This window comes from Neofelis nebulosa, chromosome 12 (assembly GCF_028018385.1).
Source record: "Neofelis nebulosa isolate mNeoNeb1 chromosome 12, mNeoNeb1.pri, whole genome shotgun sequence".
In the NCBI taxonomy this organism is placed as follows: Eukaryota; Metazoa; Chordata; class Mammalia; order Carnivora; family Felidae; genus Neofelis; species Neofelis nebulosa.
In genome coordinates this window covers 25041069-25065081 of record NC_080793.1, presented here as the reverse complement: position 1 = coordinate 25065081, position 24013 = coordinate 25041069, and the positions used below count along the sequence as shown (strand labels likewise).

General features: G+C 41.1%; 2 protein-coding genes across 4 annotated transcripts in view; one reads left to right on the top strand and one right to left on the bottom strand.

Moving 5' to 3' along the window:
• The first annotated feature begins 330 nt into the window (after nt 1–330).
• Nucleotides 331–1850, top strand: ACTL7A (actin like 7A). The gene has a single exon (XM_058694651.1). It carries the CDS (start codon nt 408–410, stop codon nt 1728–1730), a length of 1323 nt encoding a protein of 440 aa, XP_058550634.1. The 5' UTR covers nt 331–407; the 3' UTR covers nt 1731–1850.
• Nucleotides 1851–6268: 4418 nt separating this feature from the next.
• The window catches only part of ELP1 (elongator acetyltransferase complex subunit 1), a 58274-nt gene continuing 40529 nt past the window's right edge, over nt 6269–24013 (bottom strand). For 2 of the 3 annotated variants that reach the window (XM_058694643.1, XM_058694644.1), the window contains exons 30-37: nt 18455–18517; nt 18022–18082; nt 16387–16500; nt 15754–15865; nt 14317–14444; nt 13701–13855; nt 10866–10941; nt 6269–7604 (exon numbers count right to left, since the gene is read on the bottom strand). In XM_058694643.1, the coding sequence (XP_058550626.1) occupies nt 7537–7604; nt 10866–10941; nt 13701–13855; nt 14317–14444; nt 15754–15865; nt 16387–16500; nt 18022–18082; nt 18455–18517 (777 nt within the window). In that variant the 3' untranslated portion in view covers nt 6269–7536. The remainder of the gene's footprint in view (nt 7605–10865; nt 10942–13700; nt 13856–14316; nt 14445–15753; nt 15866–16386; nt 16501–18021; nt 18083–18454; nt 18518–24013) is intronic. The other variant, XR_009251499.1, reaches the window with a different exon arrangement.

Sequence of the window (24013 nt, the reverse complement as noted above, 5' to 3'; positions counted from 1 at the left end):
CTCTGCTTTTTCTCTTTTTTGCCCTTAACATTTTCTGTCATCTCTTTGTTTTGGCTATTGTCTACCTCTTCCCAACCCCCAGTGACTAGAACGTAAACTCTACAAGGGCAGAGATTGTTTTTTTTCTCCACGGCTGCCTTTTATTCCCAGCTGCCTTGCCCATTGCAAGTGATCAATAAATAACTGGTTGGCTAAATCAGGTTTATTACAAAATCCAGAAAAAGGTAAGTCACCTCTGAAACAAGTCCACCCCAACATAGGACACAGGTTCCCGGCATCTAGAAAACCCAAGTCACCAGATTATGTCATAATCAATGATGTCATCGCTGGGAAATTCTCAAGTTGCCATCTGATATAAGCCTTTCAGGCCTTGAAGCCTGTGGGATTGAGGAACTTTCTGAGAGCAAATGGCTCTTGATAGCATGTGGGCTCCACAGGCAGCAGTCATCGGGGACGGGCCTGCCAAGAGAGTAGGTGAACAGGTCTCCCCACAGACACACATCCTCCAGACTGCCTCCTTAAAGGATGGCCCGGCAAAGCGGGCAGTGTGGGTCCGCTGTAACTGTTCAGAGCCAGAAGAACCTACTAACTCAAGAACGGTTAAGGACAAACCCAAGGCAGAGGTGACCAAAGCAGTGGTTGTGGACCTCGGCACTGGCTACTGCAAATGTGGTTTTGCTGGGCTGCCAAAGCCCACCCATAACATCTCCACAACAGTGGGGAAGCCCTACATGGAGACGGCTAAAACTGGGGACAATCGCAAGGAGACATTCGTGGGGCGGGAGCTGATCAATCCAGAGGTTCGTCTCAAGCTACTTAATCCTCTGCGACATGGCATCATCGTGGACTGGGATTCCGTGCAAGATATCTGGGAATATCTCTTCCATCAAGAGATGAAGATCGCCCCAGAGGAGCATGCGGTCTTGGTTTCAGACCCACCCCTGAGCCCACACACCAACAGGGAGAAGTACGCTGAAATGCTGTTTGAAACCTTCAACACTCCTGCAATGCACATCGCCTACCAATCCCGCCTGTCCATGTACTCCTATGGAAGGACCTCAGGCCTAGTGGTGGAAGTTGGCCACGGCGTGTCCTACGTGGTCCCCATCTATGAGGGTTATCCCTTGCCCAGCATCACTGGACGGCTGGACTATGCGGGTTCTGACCTGACGGCCTACTTGATGGGCCTGATGAATAACTCGGGGAAACGCTTCACCGAGGACCAGATAGGCATTGTGGAGGACATTAAGAAGAAATGCTGCTTTGTGGCCCTGGACCCCATCGAAGAGAAGAAAATCCCTGCCACTGAGCATACAATCCAGTACATACTGCCTGATGGGAAGGAAATACAGCTGTGCCAGGAAAGGTTCCTCTGCTCAGAGATGTTCTTTAAGCCTTCTCTGATCAAGTCCATGCAGCTGGGGCTTCACACCCAGACAGTGTCTTGCCTTAACAAGTGTGACATTGCCCTCAAACGCGATCTCATGGGGAACATCCTGCTCTGCGGGGGGAGCACTATGCTCAGTGGATTCCCTAACCGGCTGCAGAAGGAGCTGAGCAGCATGTGTCCCAATGACAGCCCCCAGGTAAATGTGTTGCCCGAAAGAGACACTGCAGTATGGACGGGCGGCTCCATCCTGGCATCGCTTCAGGGCTTCCAACCACTGTGGGTCCACCGCTTTGAGTACCAGGAACACGGGCCTTTCTTCCTGTACAGAAGGTGCTTCTGAACTCTGATAAAGCATGGTTGCCATGCATCCGCTTTGCTGAGTGAGCGCCCGCCATACACACAGAGAGCTGAGCCCGCATGTTTGCTCCCGTAGTATTAAACAATCCTCGTGTTCCCTCCACAGTGTTTCTCTATTTCCTGACTTAGTAAGAACAACTTCACAATATGCAGCATGGACCTTAAAATATACTTTTGTCACACAAGAGTGGGAGGGGTGGTGACACAACAAAGACATGTATTACGTGCTGCCTGCTTAAACATTCCTGACAAACAACTAGCTCTAACATTATTCTGTCCCTTTTGTGTATTCCCTTTTAGGAACTATCTCATTGTTAAATCTGCTCAGGAGGGGCATGTGATGAAGAGAGAGGAGACAGTATGTTAGGGCATGTAAGAACAGTTCTTTTGGTAAACACCAATAGGAAGTATGCTGTAATGGCTCAACTTCCCATAGAGCAGCAGAATACATATCATGCTTCGTGGAGGCTTGTAAAGAGCTGATGAGGGTGTCTGATCCCTGCGCTAACTGTACTTCTAGTTCTGACCGTGAGTCATGCCTCAATACCAGTTCTTATCAAGCAACCATGGTGGCTGCTTGCTGAAACCTGGCATATTATAAGCAAGATATGCGTGTGTGTCTGAAGGCAATAGCCTTCCCCTACTAGATGGGATTCCTCATCAACCTGTAGGATATACAGTTAGAATCTGGGATGGGCGAGGATAGAGGCTGCCAGTTCTGGGGCTAAGGGTATGGGTTTATAGGAACCTTCCCTATGCTGGTCATTCTAACACAACTGAGGAGCCAGAAGGAACGCACAGCCCTCAGAACCAGAGAAGCCCTTCCAGGGCCCAGGCACGTTCTGTGGTGGTCCTGTGGGGTCAGTTTGTAAATGGAACACAGATTTTTTAGAATAGTCCCCAATACATTCTCTACCCTGTCTAAACCTCAGCATCTGAACACTGGCAGGGAGCAGCATCAAATAGAAGGAAATGGGCTTTGAACTCTGTGATTTAAAAACTGATTTCACTACTACCTAACTCTGATCTGAGTCTACTTACCTATAATATTGAATTCAAATGCCTACTTCACACAACTGATGTACAAAACAGAGATAAACACTCAAATACTAGAATTTGGCTTCTGGGAGATGACCACAAGAGCTAGCTAGAATTACCTTGCAGACTTCTAGCTCTTATACAGGAGCCCCAAAGTCTTAACCATGCTTCTTAGTCATATGTACACCCAAAAGTACACATTCAAGCACTCACAGGAGAGGTACGACATCTCTACAATCCCCAGGGAAAAGCCCTACAGAGCCATCTTCATAGTATCTGCCTTGAAAGACCTGATCCAGGCACAGCTGACTGGCACCAGCAAGCTGGAGTAGAGAAGGAAAGACAACACAGAAGGGCATGTGGAGTTCCTACAGTTGACCAAGGATGACTAAACCTTATCCTGAAGTATCAAAGGATCACCTAGAAGTTGGGTACATTGACTTGAGAGAGAAGTTTAAGATCTTATTAACCTCAGTTTCTGCCCAAACCACTCTTAACATTCCATGAACACTACTGGGCAGATTGAAATCTGTTTAATTCCTCCAGCAGGGGTGGTAAAACCTATGGGCTCCACCTAGGAATATTTTTTTGTTTGTTTTTTGAAAGAGAGAGTGTCTGCGTGCAAGTGGGGGAGGGGCAGACGAAGAGAGGGGGAGGGGGGAGAGAGACAGAGAAAGAGAGAATCTTTAGCAGGCTCCATGTGAGATCATGAAGGACCAAAGCCAAAATCGAGTCAGATGTCCAACTGACTGAGCCACCCAGGCGCCCCAGAATAATATTTTAAAATCTAGAAAATAAAATGGGATTACAGAGAAAACCAATCATATGTCTTTAAATCCCTTAAGTATCTATGATCCCCAAGTCAAGGATCCCCAAAAAGGTGAGTCTTGATGAAGGGGAAGCATGGGAGGTGGCTCTGGAGGGAATCTTCAGGCCATGGTAGGCCTAAATGTTCTGCTGCACTTTAAAATGGAAACATTCCAGAGACACTTGGGTGGCTCAGTCAGTTAAGCACCCAACTCTTGATTTCAGCTCAGGTTACGATCTCATGGTTTGTGAGATCGAACCCTGCACTGGGCTCCACAGTGATAGCATGGCACCTGCTTGGGGTTCTCTCTGTTCTCCTCCCCCTCTCATGCTGCAAGCTCTCTCTCAAAATAAATAAACCTGAAAAAAAAAAAAAAAGAACAAATACCAAAAAAAGGAAAAACACTAATATAAAGCTGAACAACTACTTATCTTTTCAAAACAGTATGAATTCTCACTTGATCCTTACACAATTCCCCTTGTAGGAAAGAAAGCCATCCTCACCAAAAAATAAAATAAAATAATAATAAAAATTAATTAATTAATTAATTAATTAAAAATGAGAGAGAGAGTGCTATGAATAGTTTTGGTAACTACGTGAAAGTCATCTTAGCCTAGTGGTTCTCAACTGGAGGCAATTTTGACCCCCAGGGGACATTTGGCAATGTCTAAAAATATGTCTGGTTACCAGAACAGGAGTGGGGGTGTATACAGTGCCGGCATCTAGTGGGTAGAGGCCAGGGTTATTGCGAAACATCCTATAATGCACAGGATAGCTCCCTCCAACGAAGAATCATATGACCCAAAATGTCAATAGTGCTAAGGTATACAATAGTGCCAATGGGCACACAAGGTTGGAGGAAAGCAAGATTCAGTGAGCTTAAGTATCTTTGGGGTGGGGACAGGGGAAAATGGGTGATGGGCATTGAGGAGGGCACTTGTTGGGGTGAGCACTGGAAGTTGTACGTAAGCGATGAACCATGGGAATCTACTCCAAAAACCAAAAGCACGCTGTACACACACTGTATGTTAGCCAATCTGACAATAAATTATATTAAAAAAAAAGTCTTTGTCCAAGGGCACTAAGATGGGTGGACCCAAGGCCTTGTTCTTTCCTGTATAACAGAAGAACATCTGTTGGCCTTAAAATGTGGGGGACTTCAGAGCCAATAAGATTAATGGTGGAGTAGGCATGAGGCACAGGCAAGGGCTCAGGGAGCATAGAAAACACAGAAATCAAGAGCAGGTCTTCAGTGTCCCCAAATGTCACCGTATTAGCTTTGACTGGTCTACAGCATCTCGGGAGATTAATGGTTACCTAGCTTAAGATGTTCAGGTTCCCCTCACCTCAGTTACTAACAAATACAACAGACAAGGAAGGACAGCCAGAAACTCCCAAGGGCTTGTCCAGGTGGTACTTCTAGTGAAGCACAGAAGTTTATGGACTGGTACAGGAGGCAAAAAAAACCAGCTGATTTTGTTCCCCAAACTGATAATCACCTTAAATTACTAAGACTCATCAGTTTTACTCATTTAAAAAAAACAAAACAAAAACCTTCAATGATGGCTATGAATAAAAGGTGAGCATGTGTGTGTACATACACAAATATGTGTGAATGTATGTATGTGTAGACATGTACAGAAAATGAATTTACTTAAAAATATGCGGTAGTACTAAGAAACTACACCAAGCTACACTCATAAACACATAATGAAAATATTACCTCCTGCCTCAGTTTTTTTAAAAAAAAATTTTTTTTAATGCTTATTTATTTTTGAGACAGAGAGAGACAGAGCATGAATGGGGGAGGGTCAGAGAGAGGGAGACACAGAATCCGAAACAGGCTCCAGGCTCCGAGCTGTCAGCACAGAGCCCGATGCAGGGCTCGAACTCACAGACTTCGAGATCGTGACCTGAGCCAAAGTCGGCTGCTCAACCGACTGAGCCACCCAGGCGCCCCCTGCCTCAGTTTTTTTTAAAGTATAAATTTAAAATGGACTTTGATTGTAGGAGACAGTCCTCTGCAAGTTGCCTCTTGATGTCTAGAGCATCCAAGCAAAGCTTAATCAATGGAACCAACAAAGTAACTGAGGTTTTTTTAGCTTATTGCAGCATGAACTTGTTTTGGGACAGAGTCCAAATTTGGGGGAAGAGTTATATATTCTTTTCTAGAACCCTGACAGAACCCTTCCCCCAAATCATGTGTTCATCACTTCTAGGAGTTTCTCCTCCTCCCATACACTGCCCTTTCCCCTTTCTTCCTGGACTCTGCCTGCAATTCAGAAGGTCTGCTCCAGCCTGCTGCTTCTCCAAATGAACAAAATTCCATCTTGCTCACAGGAAAGAGATAGCAATTGATAGTAACTTATATTCACACAAATTCTTTCTTGCTGCTTCAATACATTATCTTAAGGGAACTGAACATCCATAAAATGTCACACCATTACCAATCCACTTCTATTTCCAACCACTTCTATTTCCAATGCATCAGGCATGGATGCCTTCACTATTATCCATAGCAAGAGCACTACATTGTATTAAGATGTCATCTAAGTTACTATGTTCATTTACCCAGGACAAAGAGCAGTCACAAAGCACTTTCAGCCTTTCAGTGTGGAGCACTCAATTATAGCAAATCCATTATGGGCAGAAGTCAAAAAGTACATTTCTACAAGGCAGGAGATATCTTTTTTTAATGTTACTTTGTGAAAATTTTCAGACACACAGGAAAGCTTAATTACACCAGCAAACACACCTAGATTCTATAGTCAACATCATGCTACTCAGGGACCATCTTTCATTACAATTCTGGGCATATCCACATTCCGAGGACCGAAGGCAGCATTCTCAGTTCATGTGTAGTCATGAAAGTCTTGTTCTGGTACTAAAAGCATGGAAGAAAATTTTAACCTTACCCAAACATCAGCCACAAAACTGCTGTCTAAATGAACTGAGCTTTTTCTAGATTTACCCAAAAGAAAACATCCTCACTTTTTCCAAAGAAAATAACTAAAAGACAGAGATCAGTGAAGCACCATAAAGAAAAATAAATGAAATGTCCTAGACACCAACAGAAAAAACCTTTTAGTTAAAAGCAGCAATTATTTGGAGAAAAAGGAGTAACTTACAACTGTGTACACTGCTCACCATACCAAATGTGCCTGATACTGTTACAGAAATTCTAATCTGTTCCAGCTCTGACACTACTAACTCTCTAGCAGAAAATTCACAGGCAGTAAAGAGAGTCCCCGTAAACACTGTAGTGACAGGAGCTCAATGCAGTTGTAACCAACTAGAAGCACATAACCTGGTAAGACATTACAAGATAACAGCTGTCAGCATAGGAACGCTGAGAATTTCAAAGGATATATTTAGCTTTATATTCTGCTTTAGTTCAAGGTGAAGAAGTCATTTAAGTGATTAAGTATCACTACATGTTGACAGAACAGCCACGTTGTGTATATATATAATGCTCTCCTCCAGGTACATAACACAATTTAAAAACATTATTTTCTTTTCCTCACACTTTTGAGGGAGAAGCCATGAAACATTATTCCCAATTAACTGAGGCACAAATCTAATTATGTGACTTGTCTAAGGTCCCAAAATGAATCAGACTTGTAGCTAGGTATGAAAGCCAATCTTTTGATTACCATAAATACCAAAAATATGCTCTCACACAGCACTAAACCAAAGAACAGTAATTTGTACAAACTGATGCTACATTGGTTAAAGCTTAAAGCTTTGCTAATGATTAAATTAGGCACAAAATAACATAAAATGGAACTGCTTGGTGTCTGCTTAGGTCTGCTGTATAGAGCAGCTCTCTACAATGCTAAGGTAGATTATTGTCTTACTCTTCCCAGTTCCCAACAGCCAGGCCTCAAGGAGTGAGGAGCGGAAGGAAAACAGTCTCTGCTGGGGTCCTCCTAACTGGGGTCAGTCACTCTAGAAGGCTCAGTTTCCACGGGGTTCTTTTGTTGATCTTTGGGGGTATCAAAAGTTCAGCATCTAAAAGAAAGGAAGGGGAAACTGTGACAGACACACTCTCTTGTTGCTGGGAACTGAGGCAGGAACTCTAGCCCAAAAGTAGATGACTGGGCTTTGCAGCTACAAGATAAACATCAGACCAGAGCTAATGTCTGTTACCCTTGCAACCTTCAGTCAGAAGAAACACAGCCTAGAGGCCCTGCCCCAAGAAGAGGAATTTCCATTTCAGGCATGTGGAAGGATATAAGAAAAAATGTCCACTGAGTGATTCAAAGTAGAAGTATGTTCTAGATTTTGAATGGGAGAGGGTGGTGGTAGTGGTTACAAGGCTGTATATGATCATTAAATCTCATCACACTGTATACCTAAGATCTGTACATTCCTCTATCTACAAAATTTACCTCAATTATAAGAGTAAAAAAAAAAGTGGTGGCATGTTATTTGGTAAATAAAGTTAATCAAGAGAAAATATTTTATGACCAAAAAAATTCTACAAACATACTGATCAATAAAAATGTCCTTACTTAAAAAAAAAAAAAAAAAAAATGTCCTTACTTTTAGAAAAAAGCAAATGGAAGAGGGAAAGATGGTTGGGGTAAAATTATGACTGTTAGCTCAAACTCTAAAACTCCCAGGCCCTCTTTCTTTTTTTAATACTTTATTTTTTAAGCAATCTCTCCATTCAACGTGAGGGTCGAACCCACAACCCCGAGATCAAGAGTCACACACTCCACCCAGGCCCTCTTTCAGTTAGATTTGTGGTAGCAAGAGATATCTATAGGTAGCAGAGATGTGAGAAAATATGTACATATAAAGGTGTTCTTTCTCAGCACTATTCGTAATAAAGTGCCAACAAAAGTACACCTGTATATATGAGCCACACAGACATTAAAAATTATTTTCAGGAATATTTAACGTGAGGGGGACCTGGGTGGCTCAGTTAAGTATCTGACTCTTGGTTTTAGCTCACGGTTCATGAGCTCAAGCCCTGCATGAGTGCAGAGTCTGCCTGGGATTCTCTTGCTGCCTCTCCTTCCCACTCCCCCCACCCCCCACCCCCCACCAAATAAATCAACTTAAAAAAAATAACATTTAACATGAGAGAAATGCTCAAAATAAAATGTGTTTAAAAACATGATTGCCATATTATACATAAATACATGTACTAGAAATTATCAAATTTTAATATTCTTTGACATAATTTTCTGTACAATCCAGATTGTCACTACTATTCACATCAATTTGATAATTTCATGTACAATTAGTGTTTTCTACTCCCCCAAAGAGCTATACAAATAAAAATACCATAGGAGGTTTTCCTTATTTTAGGAGACTGATACTGGAAATTCATTACCAGCAAGGCCCATCATTCCATGTGAGACAGTTGATTAAACTTTAAATGAGACAATCTTTTTTATAAAAACATTACAAAATACTCTATTTTATTAAAAAATTAGATGCAACTACGTTTGATTTCTATACTTAACTAAGAATACCAAGTATTGACTTTTTGGCAGGAAAACATAATTGTTCGGCAAACTGTATAAGGACAAGACATGACATCTTTTACCTTTCCACATTTGAATTTCACAGCTACAAGAGTTATTTTTACAAAAATACTTTGAGAGTTTTATCAATTTTTCCAAGACTTTTCTTAATTTTTTGATTGTCAAATCATTCTCATTTGGAACACTTACTTTGTTATTATCAATTGTAATAAGCCCAATTCAGCTATGAAGATTCAAGCACTTCTCTGATAACATTTTAATCCATTTTACGAAATTCTACATTTTTGTAAGACTTGTAACTGATCTGTATGATAACACATTGTAAGCATAAAAGAGACAATGCCCATCAAGTCCTGGATCCCAGCAGCAGGAAGTGTGAGTGTGCTTAAACTCCCCTTAGCTGGGGGAGGGGCAGTTGAGGAATATTTGCATGGGACTAATTTTGTCAGTAGTTCCTCTGCCTATTTTTAGATTATGAGACCCTCTCTTTCCCTACACTATCTTGTAATACCCACAAGGACGTTGATAATACTTATGTACTCAGATAACGAGCCTCAGAATATTACTGTCTTTAAGGCTGAGCTGGAAAATGAGAGTGCTCTTTGATAAAGCCACCAAACTACTCTAGAGAAAGCAGTTGACTAGACTTGACTGGAAGGTCAGCATCTGGCCAGGAATGAGGACAGTGGGGCACAAATCACAACTGGATTGGACAAAGTACAAACTGAACAATTACTAAGCTGCCTCAAGTCTAAGATGAATTTTTAGCATCTCAGAAATAAGTGTATGCTTTGGGACTGGTAACAAAAGCAGCCTGTCAGCCTTCAAGAAGAAGGGGAGCTAGGAATACAGTAGTTACTGTCCAGATATAGGAGTTGAGCTGGGATGGAACGTAGTTAATTTATTCCTGGCAGCAACATAAGCTGTTAAAATTAAACTTAATGCGAAACCCCAAAGGCTACTTCAAATGTCATCAGAATGCTAGTATAGAATAGCATTTAAACGGAAAAAATTCAGAACGTTGTTGCCCGTCACATGCTGGAAAATGCAAATCACAGTAGCAAAAACTACCAATTATTTCAGAATAGGTCACTGATGTTTGAAAGCTAAGAGGTTGTTGGTATGCTTGACTGATCCACCTGAAGGGTAAATACTCAGGTACCAAACTGATGTGTCAAAAGTTTCTAACCAAATAAAAAAAGAAAGGCTTTAGGGCTTTTAACTTTAAGGGCTGTGCAATCTAATCAGGAATCATCTCCCCCACCAACAACACAAAACAAAACATTTTAGGAATTAGGAAATGCAAATAAAATGCTAGCATTCTTTGGGTTTGCTTTCAAAGTCTAGTGTCAATCCTGAAGATGATTAAAAAGGTTCAGTTCTTAAGTAACGACTATGAAAACGTCCCCAAGATGCAATGCATAACTACCAACAGCCAAAAATGATAATTCAGAAGAGTCTTTAAAATATACGGACTATGTAGACTCAGACTTCAACTGTGATGTGCCTGTATGGACAAGTGTATGCCAGGGTATAGACAAGATGATATCAAGATAATTTTTTTAAAAGTTGTATGTTTAATGTCATGTTGGATTCCCTACCCCTCGGGTTGCTCTTACTAGAAACACTAAACCGATTTTACTAAAGATATAGTCCTAAAATTGAAAGAAAATTGTAGTCAATACCCTGTCTCTCCTCATACTGCTGATCATCTTAACACAGAAAAATACTCCTCTGCTTAGTTCTGTGATAATCTGGAGAAAAAAATACTAACCAAGAACAGGAACTGCAGTCTTCTGTTGTTGGTAAGCGGCCATGATACTATTGGCAGTAGCATTGGGACCTAGAACCTAAGGGGAAAGTAGAACAGCAAAGATCATTTTATACTTCCCATGACCGCAAATACCAAAGGCCGCATCTCTGCTAGCAGTGAGGAGCTTGTCGTTTTCATAGTATCAACCGCAGTGATTCTCTTTTCCTTCTGATTTTACTTTGCCAGTTTTCCCACTCTCAACTCAGACCTCCACATCTCCTTTCTTTCAGAAGACACGGTGATGAGGAGGGGAAAACAAAAAAGAAAATCTCAACAATATACTCCTGGTCCTTTCCAAATAAGCAAACCACACACTGCGGGGAGGAGTAGAGTACAAGAGGCTACAGAATACACAGACCATGAGGGGCGCCTGAGTGGCTCAGTCGGTTATGCGTCCGACTTAGGCTCAGGTCATGATCTCGCGGGTTTTGAGTTTGAGCCCTGTGTCCAGCTCTGTGCTGGCGGCTCAGAACCTGGAGCCTGCTTCAGATTCTGTGTGTCTCCCTCTCTCTGTCCCTCCCATGCTCATGCTCTGTCTCTCAGTAATAAATAAATGTTAAAAAAAATTTTTTTTAAATAAAAAAAAGAACAGACCATCAAATCGCATTCAAAGATTTGTGAGAATTTTTATATTAAAACAAAAGTGCATGTCATGGATGCACGTGTATAAACTCTGCACACGTGTTCAAGGTAAAACAAGAGACATCACAGGAATTCCACACCTGTATGAGCCTCAGTGGGCACATGCCAGTCCCTCTGCTTTGGCTTCACTTGGTTCAGCGTGCACACCCTCGGGGGCACTGTCTCAGCAACAATGTCAATGTCATGCTCAAAGCACCTCCATGTGACTCATGTATCCTGCACATATGCCATTACCATACTTTACCAAGCAAAGCAAAACAATTTTCTGCTCATTTTCCCTAGAAGACTCTTTTTTTTTTTTTTTTTTTGGGACAGAGAGAGACAGAGCATGAACGGGGGAGGGGCAGAAAGAGAGGGAGACACAGAATCGGAAACAGGCTCCAGGCTCCGAGCCATCAGCCCAGAGCCTGACGCGGGGCTCGAACTCACAGACCGCGAGATCGTGACCTGGCTGAAGTCGGACGCTTAACCGACTGCGCCACCCAGGCGCCCCCCTAGAAGACTCTTAAAGCCCGTGTCTCAGAAATTAATAGGATCTGAATAAAAAAGGGTAGGGGAGGACATGAGGAGGTTCTATACATTGTTAAGCTTCAAAACCAGTACAGATTTGAAGATGATCACATTTCTTCTAGGCAATACTTCTTTTAGTAAATTCAAGTATTTGTGGGGTGCTGATTCTCAACTGCTTTTATTTTTATGGTACACTACATGCACCTATATCTGCCCTCTTACCTAACCTTCAGAATATTCCAGTGAGGCGTATAGGGAAGTACATTCCCATTTACAACTGAGGAAATCAAGGCCCAGTAAAGCTACGTGTTTCTAATCAGTGAGCTGAATACCAATTTCTCTTCTGGCTTCAAAACCACCCTTCCCTACAGTGCTTGTGATGCTGAGAGCCTGAGAAAACATTCGCCTTTGCACCTGGCTCACGATGCTCTGACCATAGCAGACACCAGAGGGACAGTGCAAGACTGGAGGAAGAAGGAATGTGTTGGGGCGTCTGGGTGGCTCAGTCAGTTAAGCATCCAACTTTGGCTCAGGTCATGATCTCACGGTTCGTGGGTTTGAGCCCTGCATCAGGCTCTGTGCTGACAGCTCAGAACCGGGAGCCTGCTTCATATTCTGTGTCTCCCTCTCTCCCTGCCCCTCCCCTGCTTGCTCTCTCTCTCTCAAAAAAAAAAAAAGAAAGAAAGAAAAAGAAGGAATGTGCTCCTTCATTCACTTGCTTTCATGCAATGGCAGCTCTTTACCCTGGCAGTGGCTGTTCATTCTGGTTTATTTCTCTACACTTAGAGCCACTGCGCTCCCTCAGAAGTATCAGCACCACCTGCCTGGCACCCTCTTCTCAGAGGGAGGAGAGCCAGCTTCGTGGGGTCCCATCTCCAAACTTCTAAACTGCTGTAATCCCAAACTCTTCTTTTGTTCCCTCGAAGTTACCATCTCGAGTTCCTTCTCTGAGCTCCCATTTTGGCTCTTCAGTTCTCCAATACCTGTTCAACCAGTTCCATGTATTAAATTCTCTCTGTTAAAATAACAGCTGTGGTGGTTTTCCTTAATGGATCATGCCGTCAACAGCAGCCTTTCTGAATCAAAACAGAAACTTAACAGGCCTGAGGTGTGAGAGACTGAGCAGAGGTATAACCAACAGATGGTAATACATGAGAGTTCTTGATAGGACACAACTGCCTTAAATGTAAGTAGCAAAGCTCCTCATGAGAACAGAGTAGAAGTGACAAGTCAAATTTTCCATGAAACAAAAGAGAAAGCAATTGTTTGGGTTACTTTAAGAACCTCTGATCCCACCCAAAGTCTGAACAGGGAGGTGAAGAGGCTAACTCTGGCCCTGGCTTCCCCCTTCCCCACCCTGATCTCACTGAAGGCAGGGGGCAACAGTCTGAATTGCCCTTCTTCTCCACAACAACTGCTTCATGCACAAAGGAGAAATAAAAGCAAACTTAACCTAGGCCAAGGTGTACCTGAATAGAAGATCTCCTTACTGACAGCTTAAACATAAGCCTAAGATAATTTAACTATGGTATGTTGTGTTTCTAATATAATATGAAAGAAAATTTTTTTAAGAGATTGTGTGAATGTAATAACCTTGAAAATGATTTTTTAAAAATGCACATTCTGTCTCTGAAGGAAACTTACCGTCGTAGCTGAATTCTGCTGGTGGGTGAGAGTCCAAATTTCTGGAAGTGACCTTTCCATTAGCTGGAGAGTATCTTCAAAGGCCTTCTGTAATTCCCTTCCTTGCTCATCAAACTCAAACAGAAAGAGCACCTTTAAAATCTGGTATACTTCATCTAGAGAGAAGAAATTTGAGAAAGTGGTAACTTGGGTCCCCAACTCCATTGCTAGAATCAACCTAGTTTCTTTCCCAATTAAGAAATATTTAATATCACACTACAGCTGCCATCTCCCACATTTTCTTCCTTCTTCCCAAATGCTGGAATAATTCAACGTATCTACTATAAAAAGAAAAAGGGACACACTGGGGCTCAAGCAGGAAGCAGTGTCTTCTCAATCCTTTACTCCAGTTTCAGCGCTAATGTCTCCCGGGCCGGGTGCATGGAGGCCAATAGAGGAAGGCTCCTATGTCACCAGCTGAGAGTGGTTCAGGAATGTGCCCTGACAAGATGCGTCCTTCCTGCTGCCAGTTTTTGTCTTTCTTCAAGTTGGGAAAATTGCATCTTAATGTTTATTAAAGTCTGTGCTATCCATTTACTTTTTTGTGTGGCAAGAATCATTAGTATTGAGAATATACCTTTCAATTTTTCAGTGCTCTGTACGATTTCATTCAGTGCCTCCAAAAGGGCCAGATCCTCTAGTGGACTCCCTTCTTTGAGGCTATGCTTCTTCCGCTCCGCTTTGCGGCGATTCTTAGACGATCGCCTGTTAGAAATCAGAAAGAGGTTATAAATCTTGTGCTGCACAGATTAAAATGAATGTACCTGTTGGCCACCAACTTTCGAGGAACCCAGAGAGTCTACAGATGGTATGTATATTTGGGGGAAAATGGTGATGAGGTGTTTAAATGACGCCTAAAATAAAATTGGGAGAAGCAAATCTTATAGGCAGGAAGTAATAAGGAAAACCCTAAAAGGTAGTATCTGGCCTTAAAATTTTGATTAAAATACAGAGTAAAATGAGGTTGTATCTAATCATAAGAGAGAGAACAACAAAGAGCAGAACAACAAACTTGAATTTTCTAACAAAATGTAAATTCAAAGGCAACAAAGTAAAATTTAAATCAGGGGACATACGAGAGCCTGAGTGGCTCAGTCGGTTAAGTGTCCAACTCTCAGTTTCGGCTCAGGTCATGATCTCATGGTTTCGTGGGTTTGAGCCCCGCGTCAGGCTCTGCGCTGACAGTGCAGAGCCTGCTTAAGATTATCTGTCTCCCTCTCTTTCTACCCCTCCCCTACTCATGCTGTCTGTTTCTCTCAAAATATCAATCAATCAATCAACCAATCAGGGGACATAGACATAGCACGCTGAATCTGAATGCAATAAAATGAGTCCTGTATCTTTCCTGCTCAGAGATCTTTAATTATGCCACCTGTCTCTCGCCCTGACTCTTAAAAGTCCAGTTTCTAGTTACTTCTCTAGGAATTTCTGATCACCCCACATAACCTCAAAAATCTCCATTCTGAATTCATAAAGTATGATTCACTTCGAATACACAATATGCATTGTTTTATGCTTCCCAAGGGTGACTATAAAGCACTTATAAACCCAGAGCTCCTTAAAAGTTTTTGCTAACATCCACTACAACTAGCATCTGGGTGTTCTGACCAGCTGCTACACTTGAAGTATGATGACTTATTTTATGTTTATAACCTCTTCCAATCCTGACTTTGAACTGAAGATGCCTGAATATTTTTTCTTTATCATCTTTTAATTTTTTTTAGTGCTTACACATTATGGTCACCTAGTATTTGTTAAACAAATGAAATCAAATGTCATAAAAACTGAGTTCCCGGTGTAAGAGCCTTGTGGGCATGAGCAAACGCACAGTCCATGAAGAATCAGCAGAAAACATTTCAACACCAAGTCTAATTTCTTAGATATGCAGGGAGAGTCCTTGCATAACTATATCATGGCCCTGCACTGTCCTCCTGATGAAAAACTGACCTACTTACTTGCTCTTTCTCCATACACCCAGGGCATGGTCAAAACGCTGAATAAACATGATACATACGCTGATATCCTCGAGTTGCTATGGGAATATCTGCCGCTCATGTCACTGCCACTCAGGACACTGCTAGTTTCAGAGAAGAGGTCTGACTCTTGACCCTGGGGCACCTCATCATCTAGAAAAGTAGAATCAGATGCAGAATGAAAACTCCCTGCTAATGTGAGTTTACTTTTAGTGGGGTAAGTGGACTGTGGTTAACCAGGGCATATCTGAGGATGGATGACAATTATCATAAAGTAGATCTCAAAGTGAGATGAGAGAATATTAGTTATTATTAGCATATACAGTACCAAACTAGTTATTTTTTCTTTCTTTTTTTTTTTCAAAGCAAAGGAACCTCTGGAGACAAGGTGGCTCATTTTGTGAAACAGAGAAGTCGGCTACTCTGCTTGGTGGGGGTGGAGGGCACATGCAGCAGAGCTCTTTCCATTCATGCTTGGTCCTGCCCCTCAGCCCTCCCCTACACGCACAAACACAGGCACACACAGGCACACACAGCCCCTAAGGGGTTTCACAGAGGCCTCACATGTCCCCTAGCACAGAAATCATATTGCAGAAGGCACAACAAGCAGCTAAGACAAGGTGTGACGTGTCCCCACCGCACCCAAGCGCCAATGCCGTCATGCAGACACTCACCCAGGTTCACCTGCTGTGCTTGCTCCTTGAGCTCTCGAACCACCAATAAACGTTGTTTATGGCGACAGAATGTGGCTGTCTGAGACTCCAGAAGTGCCACATAATTCTTCTGGGCTAGGAGTGCAGATGGAAAATAATTTGAGGATATTTAAGCAGAAAAAAAAGAACTAGAGGAGGGCAGTGAGGAAGTTAGAATTTAACAAAAAGAAAACAAGTTACTAGGTTTTCCAAGCAAGATTTTTTCCTTAATGAGAATTAACCTACATCATTTTCAGAGAATGAGCCAGACATTGAGACTTCAGCTCTTAGTGTTCATCAACATCATCCTGGAACATTCGCTACCACTAAATTGATAAAATCACCTGAAGAAAGACTAGGTAACTAACCCAAGAGAGGACTAGCAAAGAAAAGGAGTATACAAGGAAGTTGTTAACAAACACAAACAGTCACTGAACTGCTTCCTGAACATAGGTATGAGGCCCATGCAGACGAACTGTCAGTATTTTTCTAAGTGCTCAATAGGGGACAAAATCCAAGTTTAAGAGCTGGCTAGATGGACTGCTGGAGGGCCAGGACGGAAGCTTTCAGTAACCAGGTAGAGATACCTACGTGAACAATAAGAAAAGAATCCTCCCATGGTGTTAATGGGGAGGGGGAGGGGGATGCAGGCAGGGTAAACATGTGAATATATATACATGTCAGAAAGGCCAGATCTTACTCACAGAGCAGACTGTGCTAAAATTGGAGGGCTTAGAACCAAACCCCACTCCCAGAAATTTATGTTAGCCAAACTGATGCCTTTCTTTCCCATTTTGCTTTTAAGGAGTCACAGTGACCATCTGAGTATTCTAGAACTGGTAAAACTCATCTGTTAAATGTATAAATATACCCTTCACTTAGATTTACCAATTGTTAACATTTTGCCCTATTTTTTTGGCTTCCTGTTTCTCTCCATTCGTACACACAACTACTATTTTTATGGAACGTTTTGAGAGTAGGTTGCAGATACGATCCTTCCCTCCTAAATACCTCAGCATAGCTCTCTTAAGAATAAGGACATTATCGGGGCATCCAGGTAGGGCTCAGTCGGTTAAGTGTCCAACTCTTGGTTTCAGCTCAGGTCATGATCTCACAGTTTGCGAGTCTGAGCCCGGCGTTGGGCTCTGTGCACAGCATGGAGTCTGCTTGGGATTCTCTCTCTCCCTCTCTCTGCCCCAGCCCTGCTTGTGCATGTTCTCTTTCTCTCTCAAAATGAGTAAACTTTAAAAAAAAAGAATAAAGGACACTAATATGACCACAATACAATTATTAAATGCAAGAAACTGGCCCCTGACAAAATACTATTATTATCTAATGTCTAGTTCATATTCAAGTTTACCAACTATTTCCAAATATGAAGATTCTTAATCATATCTTATCATGTGTTTTTAACATTCAAATATTTTCTATACTACCATTTAACAGTTCAGCATGCTTAAAAATCCTGGTCAGAAGAAAGTATTACACCCAGTGGACAGTTTTGATCACCTCTATGTAACACCTGATTAAAGGATGTCCTAACAAAGTAAGTACTGTTATCTCGCTCTTCCACACCTCCACATTTCCAAATGTGGAATTCTAAGATGTAACCCTTACCTTCTAGAATGGAAGGCTTTACATTGGTTTCTATAATATCTGGTCTGTTGTATTTGTATACCTAAAAGGAAAAATACAGTAATCTCAGGCAAGAAAACTGCAAATCACTGGAGAGTTAAGATACTTGGAAGGAAATGAATCACTTTCAGAGGTCACCAGGATATTTTCAAGAGCAGTAGGCCTCTAATGAATATTTAATTCACTTCAGTAAAGACCAGTAATATTTCACATTTTAAAAGTTGATTAATTCAAAACATCAAGAACACATTTTTAAAATGGCTTTAAAAATACTATTTATCCTTAGACCAAGAACCTAAACTATTTTTACTTAATTTCACTAGCCTCAGAAGACCAGGGATTCTAGCTGACCCTTCTCCCCCACACTCTTGCTCTAAGCACCTAACATAGTGATGATTTTTAAAGTTTTTCTTACCAGTCTCAGAGCTTCTTCCCAGGCAGCTCCTTCTAATAACAAGAGCACAGCTTCTTCATAATCCTGACAAGGCAAAACCAAGGAAGATTACAGGTAAATGGAGCAGGCCCGTCAGATGCCACCATGACAAACTGCTGACAGAGTGGCCTCTCTGCCCTTCCAGCCCCTTCCAGCCCAGTCCCTAGTAGCATGTCTGGCCCAGAGTACCGGCTCAATAAATAAATACTGATGCAAAAGACAAAGGAGTGAGGGGTGGTGTGGATTCTGGAAATAACCACAAAACACATGGTATCATCTCCCTATCTCCCTGAGCATCAAAACCACCAGAGTGCCCATCGCCCCAGCTATACTACCCAGTTTGAGTCAGCAGGTTTGGGGGGGCTCCAGAATGAACAAGTTCACACTTCAAATAAATGGCAAACTAGAATAGTAAACTTCTAATCTTTTTACTCTTGATGTTTTTTTCCCCAACTTTTATTTTTAAAAACTTCAAACCTACAGGGAACTGAAAAATGCATGTAATACTGAGTGCAATAAATACCCACATATCCTAAGTCTTCAAACATTTTTGATGCTTGTAGCCTTACCAGTAAAAAATTGTGAGCACATACCGCAGTATGTACTTAAGGTACTTATGAAGTATATAAAACAAAATATTTTTATATGTACAATTCATGTTTATGTTTTTACTGTTGAAGTTTAGTTGACCTACAATGTTATATGAGTTTCAGGTGTACAACAGAGTGATTTGATAGTTCTATACATTACTCAATGCTCACCACGGTTAAGGACAGTCATATCTATCACCACACATTATATTATTGATTATATTCCTCATGCTATACTTTTTTCTTTTCCGTAACTTATAACTAGAAGTTTGTGAAACTGGAAATGAGTGAAATAAAACACATTTTAAACAGATGAAATATTTAAGACAACTGGCTGGGTTTCCTCTAGTAATCACTGTCATAAGAAGAGGGGGGATGGGTATACATTAGATTGAAAGAGATTTAAGGGACATAAGATGCATAATGCAATACATGACCCTAGACTGGAACCTATTTTGGATCAATCTACTGTAAACAATTTCGGAACCACTGAGGGAACTTGAATTTTAATCGTTAGGTAAATAAAATGTGCTAACATGGAAAGATGAAGATCATAACCAAACAAAGCAAATTTAAAAACACCACAAACAGTGTAATTTCATTTTGGTTAAAAGGTATGTGTGTGTTTGTGTAGAGAGAGAGCGCACTCTAAGAAGAATCAGAAATAGGAGGGAAGAACAGCAATCTTCTGGGTGGTAGGAACGACGTTTTTTATTTCCTTGTATCTACTTTCAGCATTTTAAACAATCTAAATATATGCATACTACTATATTTTTAATTAAAATTATTAAAAATAAGTATTTTCTTCCCAGACCCAATGCATATGCCACATGAATAGGCCTATACCACAGGTATAGCAGGACACAGCAGGAGGATGTGTTGCCTGACTCAGGAAGAGAGAGAGAGAAATAGAGAAAGCTGTTTACCAAGGTGACAACCACACGACAGTCACTTTAAAGTGTACAACTAGATGGCATTTGCTGTACTCACAATGTTATGTAACTACCAACACTTTTTTAAATCACCCCATAAAGACATTCCCATTTCCTACTCTTTACCTCCCCTGGTAACCTCTAATGTGCTCTTTCTCTGGATTTGCCCCCTTGGGATATATAATAGAAACCATACAATAGGTGATCTTTTGCGTCTGGCTCCTTTCAGTTAGCAGAATGTTTTCAAGATTTATCCAAGTTGTAGCATGTATCAGTTCTTTGATCTTTTTAAATTAATTTTTGATTATAATAAAATATATACGACATACATTTTACCATTTTCACCACTTTTTGCTGTAAAGTCCAGTAGCATTAAACAAATTCACACTGTTGTGAAACCATCACCACCATCCATCTCCAGAACGTTTTTCATCTTGCAAAACTGAACCTCTATACCCATGAAACAGTAACTTCCCCTGCTCCTCTCCCCCAGCTTCTGGCAACCATCATTCGACTTTCTGTCTCTATGACTCTGACTACACTAGGTATCTCGTAGAAGTAGAATCCTACCATATTTGTCCTTTTATATCTGATTTATTTCACTTAGCATAATGTTGTCAAGGTTTACCCAAATTGAACCATCCATCGGTTTTTCATTCCTTTTTATGACTGAATAATATCCTACCGTGTGTGTATAAATGTTGTGAACATGTATCTCACGATTTATCCATTTATCTGTCATTGATGGACATTTGGGTTGTTTCTTCCTTTTGGTTATTATAAATAAAGCTGTTACGAACATTTGCATACAAATTTCTTTGTGGACATACGTTTCCATTTCTCCAGAGTATATACTTAGCAGTGGAACTGTTGGGTTATATGGTAATCTATGTTTAACTTTTTAAGGAACCAACAAACTTTTCTACAGTGGCTGTGCCATTTTACATTCTCACCAGCAATGTACAAAAGAGTTCTATGTCTCTACATACTTCCAACTTTGCATTGTTTTTGATTAAAGCTATTCTAGTGAGTTTCATGGTTTTGATTTGCATTTCCTTAATGAACAATGATGCTAAACATCTTTTTAAGTGCTTGCTTGTTGGCCATTTGTAAATTTTCTTCAGAGAAGTATCTATTCAAGTCTTTTGGCCATTTTTAAAATGGGTTGTCTTTTTGTTGTTAAGTTATAAGAGTTCTTTACGCATTCTGGACACAACAAGAAAACTATAAACCAAAATCCCTCATAGACAAATACAAAAATCCTCAAGAAAATTTTAGGAAATTGAAATCACCAGTAATGAATAAGGGTAATACATTACGAGCAAGATGGGTTTAACCCAGAGATGCAAGATTAATTTAACATTCAAAAATCAATGTAATTCACCCTGGCACTGGTCTCAAACAAAAATACCTTAACTGACATTGTACTTGAAAAATTCAATATCCGTTCACCATAAAAACTCTCAGAACCAAGACTAGAAGGGAATTTCCTCAACCCAAGAGAGCAAGAACTGGCAAATTTTTCTGTAAAAGGCTAGACAACAAATATTTCAGGCTTCGTGAGCTAGACCATCTCTGTCACAACCCCTCAACTCTGGTTGTTACAAAAGCAGCCACAGAAAATATATAAACAAATAGGTGTGGCTACATTCCAATAAAACTTTAGTCGTAAAAATAGGTGGCCAGCTAGATTTGGCCCACAGGCTACAGTCTGTCAACTCCAAAAGCCCTACCGGGTTCTCACATCTATTAAAAACAGCAGCACAGGGGCGCCTGGGTGGCTCAGTCAGTTAAGCGTCCGACTTCAGCTCAGGTCATGATCTCACAGTTCGTGAGTTCAAGCCCCACGTCGGGCTCTGTGCTGACAGCTCAGAGCCTGGAGCCTGCTTCGGATTCTGTGTCTCCCTCTCTCTCTGACCCTCCCCTGCTCATGCTCTGTCTCTGTCTCAAAAATAAATAAAACATTAAAAAAAATATATTAAAAAAAAAAAAACAAACAGCAGCACACATCAAACTTAATGCTGAAAGACCGAATCCCCCCTAATATCAGGAGAAAGGCAAGGTGTCTTATCACTTCTATTCAACGTTGTACTGGAAGTTCGATTAATGCAGTAAGGCTAGAAAAAATATAAAGGCATACAAACTGAAAAGAAAGAAACTGTCTTTATTCACAGAAGCCATGCTCATTAACACAGGAAATCTTATAAAATTTACCCCAGTGTTCCTAGAACTAAAAAATAAGTTCAGCAAGGTTGTAGGATATATAAAGCCAAAAAGCCAAAACAAAACGATAAACTATATTTGTTTACTAGCAACAAGAAGTTGGGAAGTGGGGGGAAAAATACTAGTCAAGTCTTAAGATGACCCCAGCTCTGGCCATCACCTTGACTGCAGCCTTGTGAAAGACCCTGAGCCAGAGGCCCTAACTAAGCCCCACCCAGATTCTTGACCCATAGAAACAAATAACGAGTGTTTGTCATTTTAAGCTAAGTTTTGGGGTAATTTGTTATGCATCCCCTGATATGTGATACATCCAGTGTGGGTGAGTACTCACTAAGGCACTCACACATCACTTGTGGGAACACAAGTGATGGAAGCTCTGCAGCTCCTTATAAAGTCGCGCATCCACTCCCCACGTGACCAGCATTCCCACTCAGGTATTCACCCAAGTGAAACGAAAACATCTGTCGTCACGAAGACTGGTACCAGATCGCCCACAGCCACTTTATTCTAACTTTAAAGTGAAAACAATCCAAATGTACATCAACTTGTGGATGAATCCACAAATTACGACCTGTTCTTACAACAAAATACCATTAGGCAAAATAAAAAGGAATGCACAGATACACATGACATAACATGGACGAATATCAAAAGCATTATGATTTCCAGTTCCCAGTCCAACACATAAGGAACCTGGAAGAAATCATCCATCCTAACGAGTAAAAACCTGAACAAACTGAAAATCAACAATTCTCCTTAGACTGGAGAACCGAGGTCATAGGGCAAACTGCTGCCCCTAAAATTGGAGAAACAGACAGGCAGACACTGGGAATTACAACTTGGCAGAACAGAACAGAGATTTACAAGTAGCAATCTCTGTCAGAACCAGTACTGGGGTGGGAACATCTAAAGTGTAAGTGACCAATGGCTGAAGGATCACTGCAGACGAGGCTGGAGGTGAAAAAACTCTATGGACATCCAGGCTCAGGGAGGCTCCTATACTTCTGTGAGTTTTTACCTCCACGAGCCCTACCAGGGTCTCACAGTGAGCATCAGATAGATTCTCCTGCTTCTGGCAAAAACAAAAATGATGTCATTTTGAATATAACCAGAGCACGCTGCTCTTAACAAGATCAAGAGAAACTATTTTGCCAGAACCTAACTAAAGTGGAATTTATCAGGGAGGGAAGAGAAATAAAACTCCAGCTCCCCCTGGCCTTCCTGTCCTACCTAAGGAGTGAAAAATCTAAGAGGCACCGGTGAAGTCCAGGGACACAGGCTCAATAAAAGACTGAGACTTAATCATAGGGCTGCAGAACACTTCTACCCTCACACCTTATCAGAACATCACTAAAAGCCTACTTACTGGATTTCCTTTTACCTAGGACATCATGGCAGGCTTTCTACAGAAGATTACAAAAAGGACAAAAAACAGTCTGAAGTGCCAGAGGAAGCATCAGAACAAGACTCAGATAGGGCAGGGATACTGAAATTATGAGGCCAGGAATTTAAAGTATGATGACACCTGAAACTATTATGACACCACATGTTAGTTATATTTCAATTAGAAAAAGCAAATAAAAGAAAAGAACGGTTAGTATGTTAAAGGCTCTAATGGGACAGTAGACAACATGCAGGAACAGATGGGTAATGTAGCAGAACGATGGAAACTCTAAGAAAGAATCAAAAAGAAATGTTAGAAAACAAAAGCATTATGTGAGTGAAAGAAGCCAGACTAAAAAACCACATACCAGATGGTTCCATTTACATAAAATTCTACAAAAAGCAAAACTGTA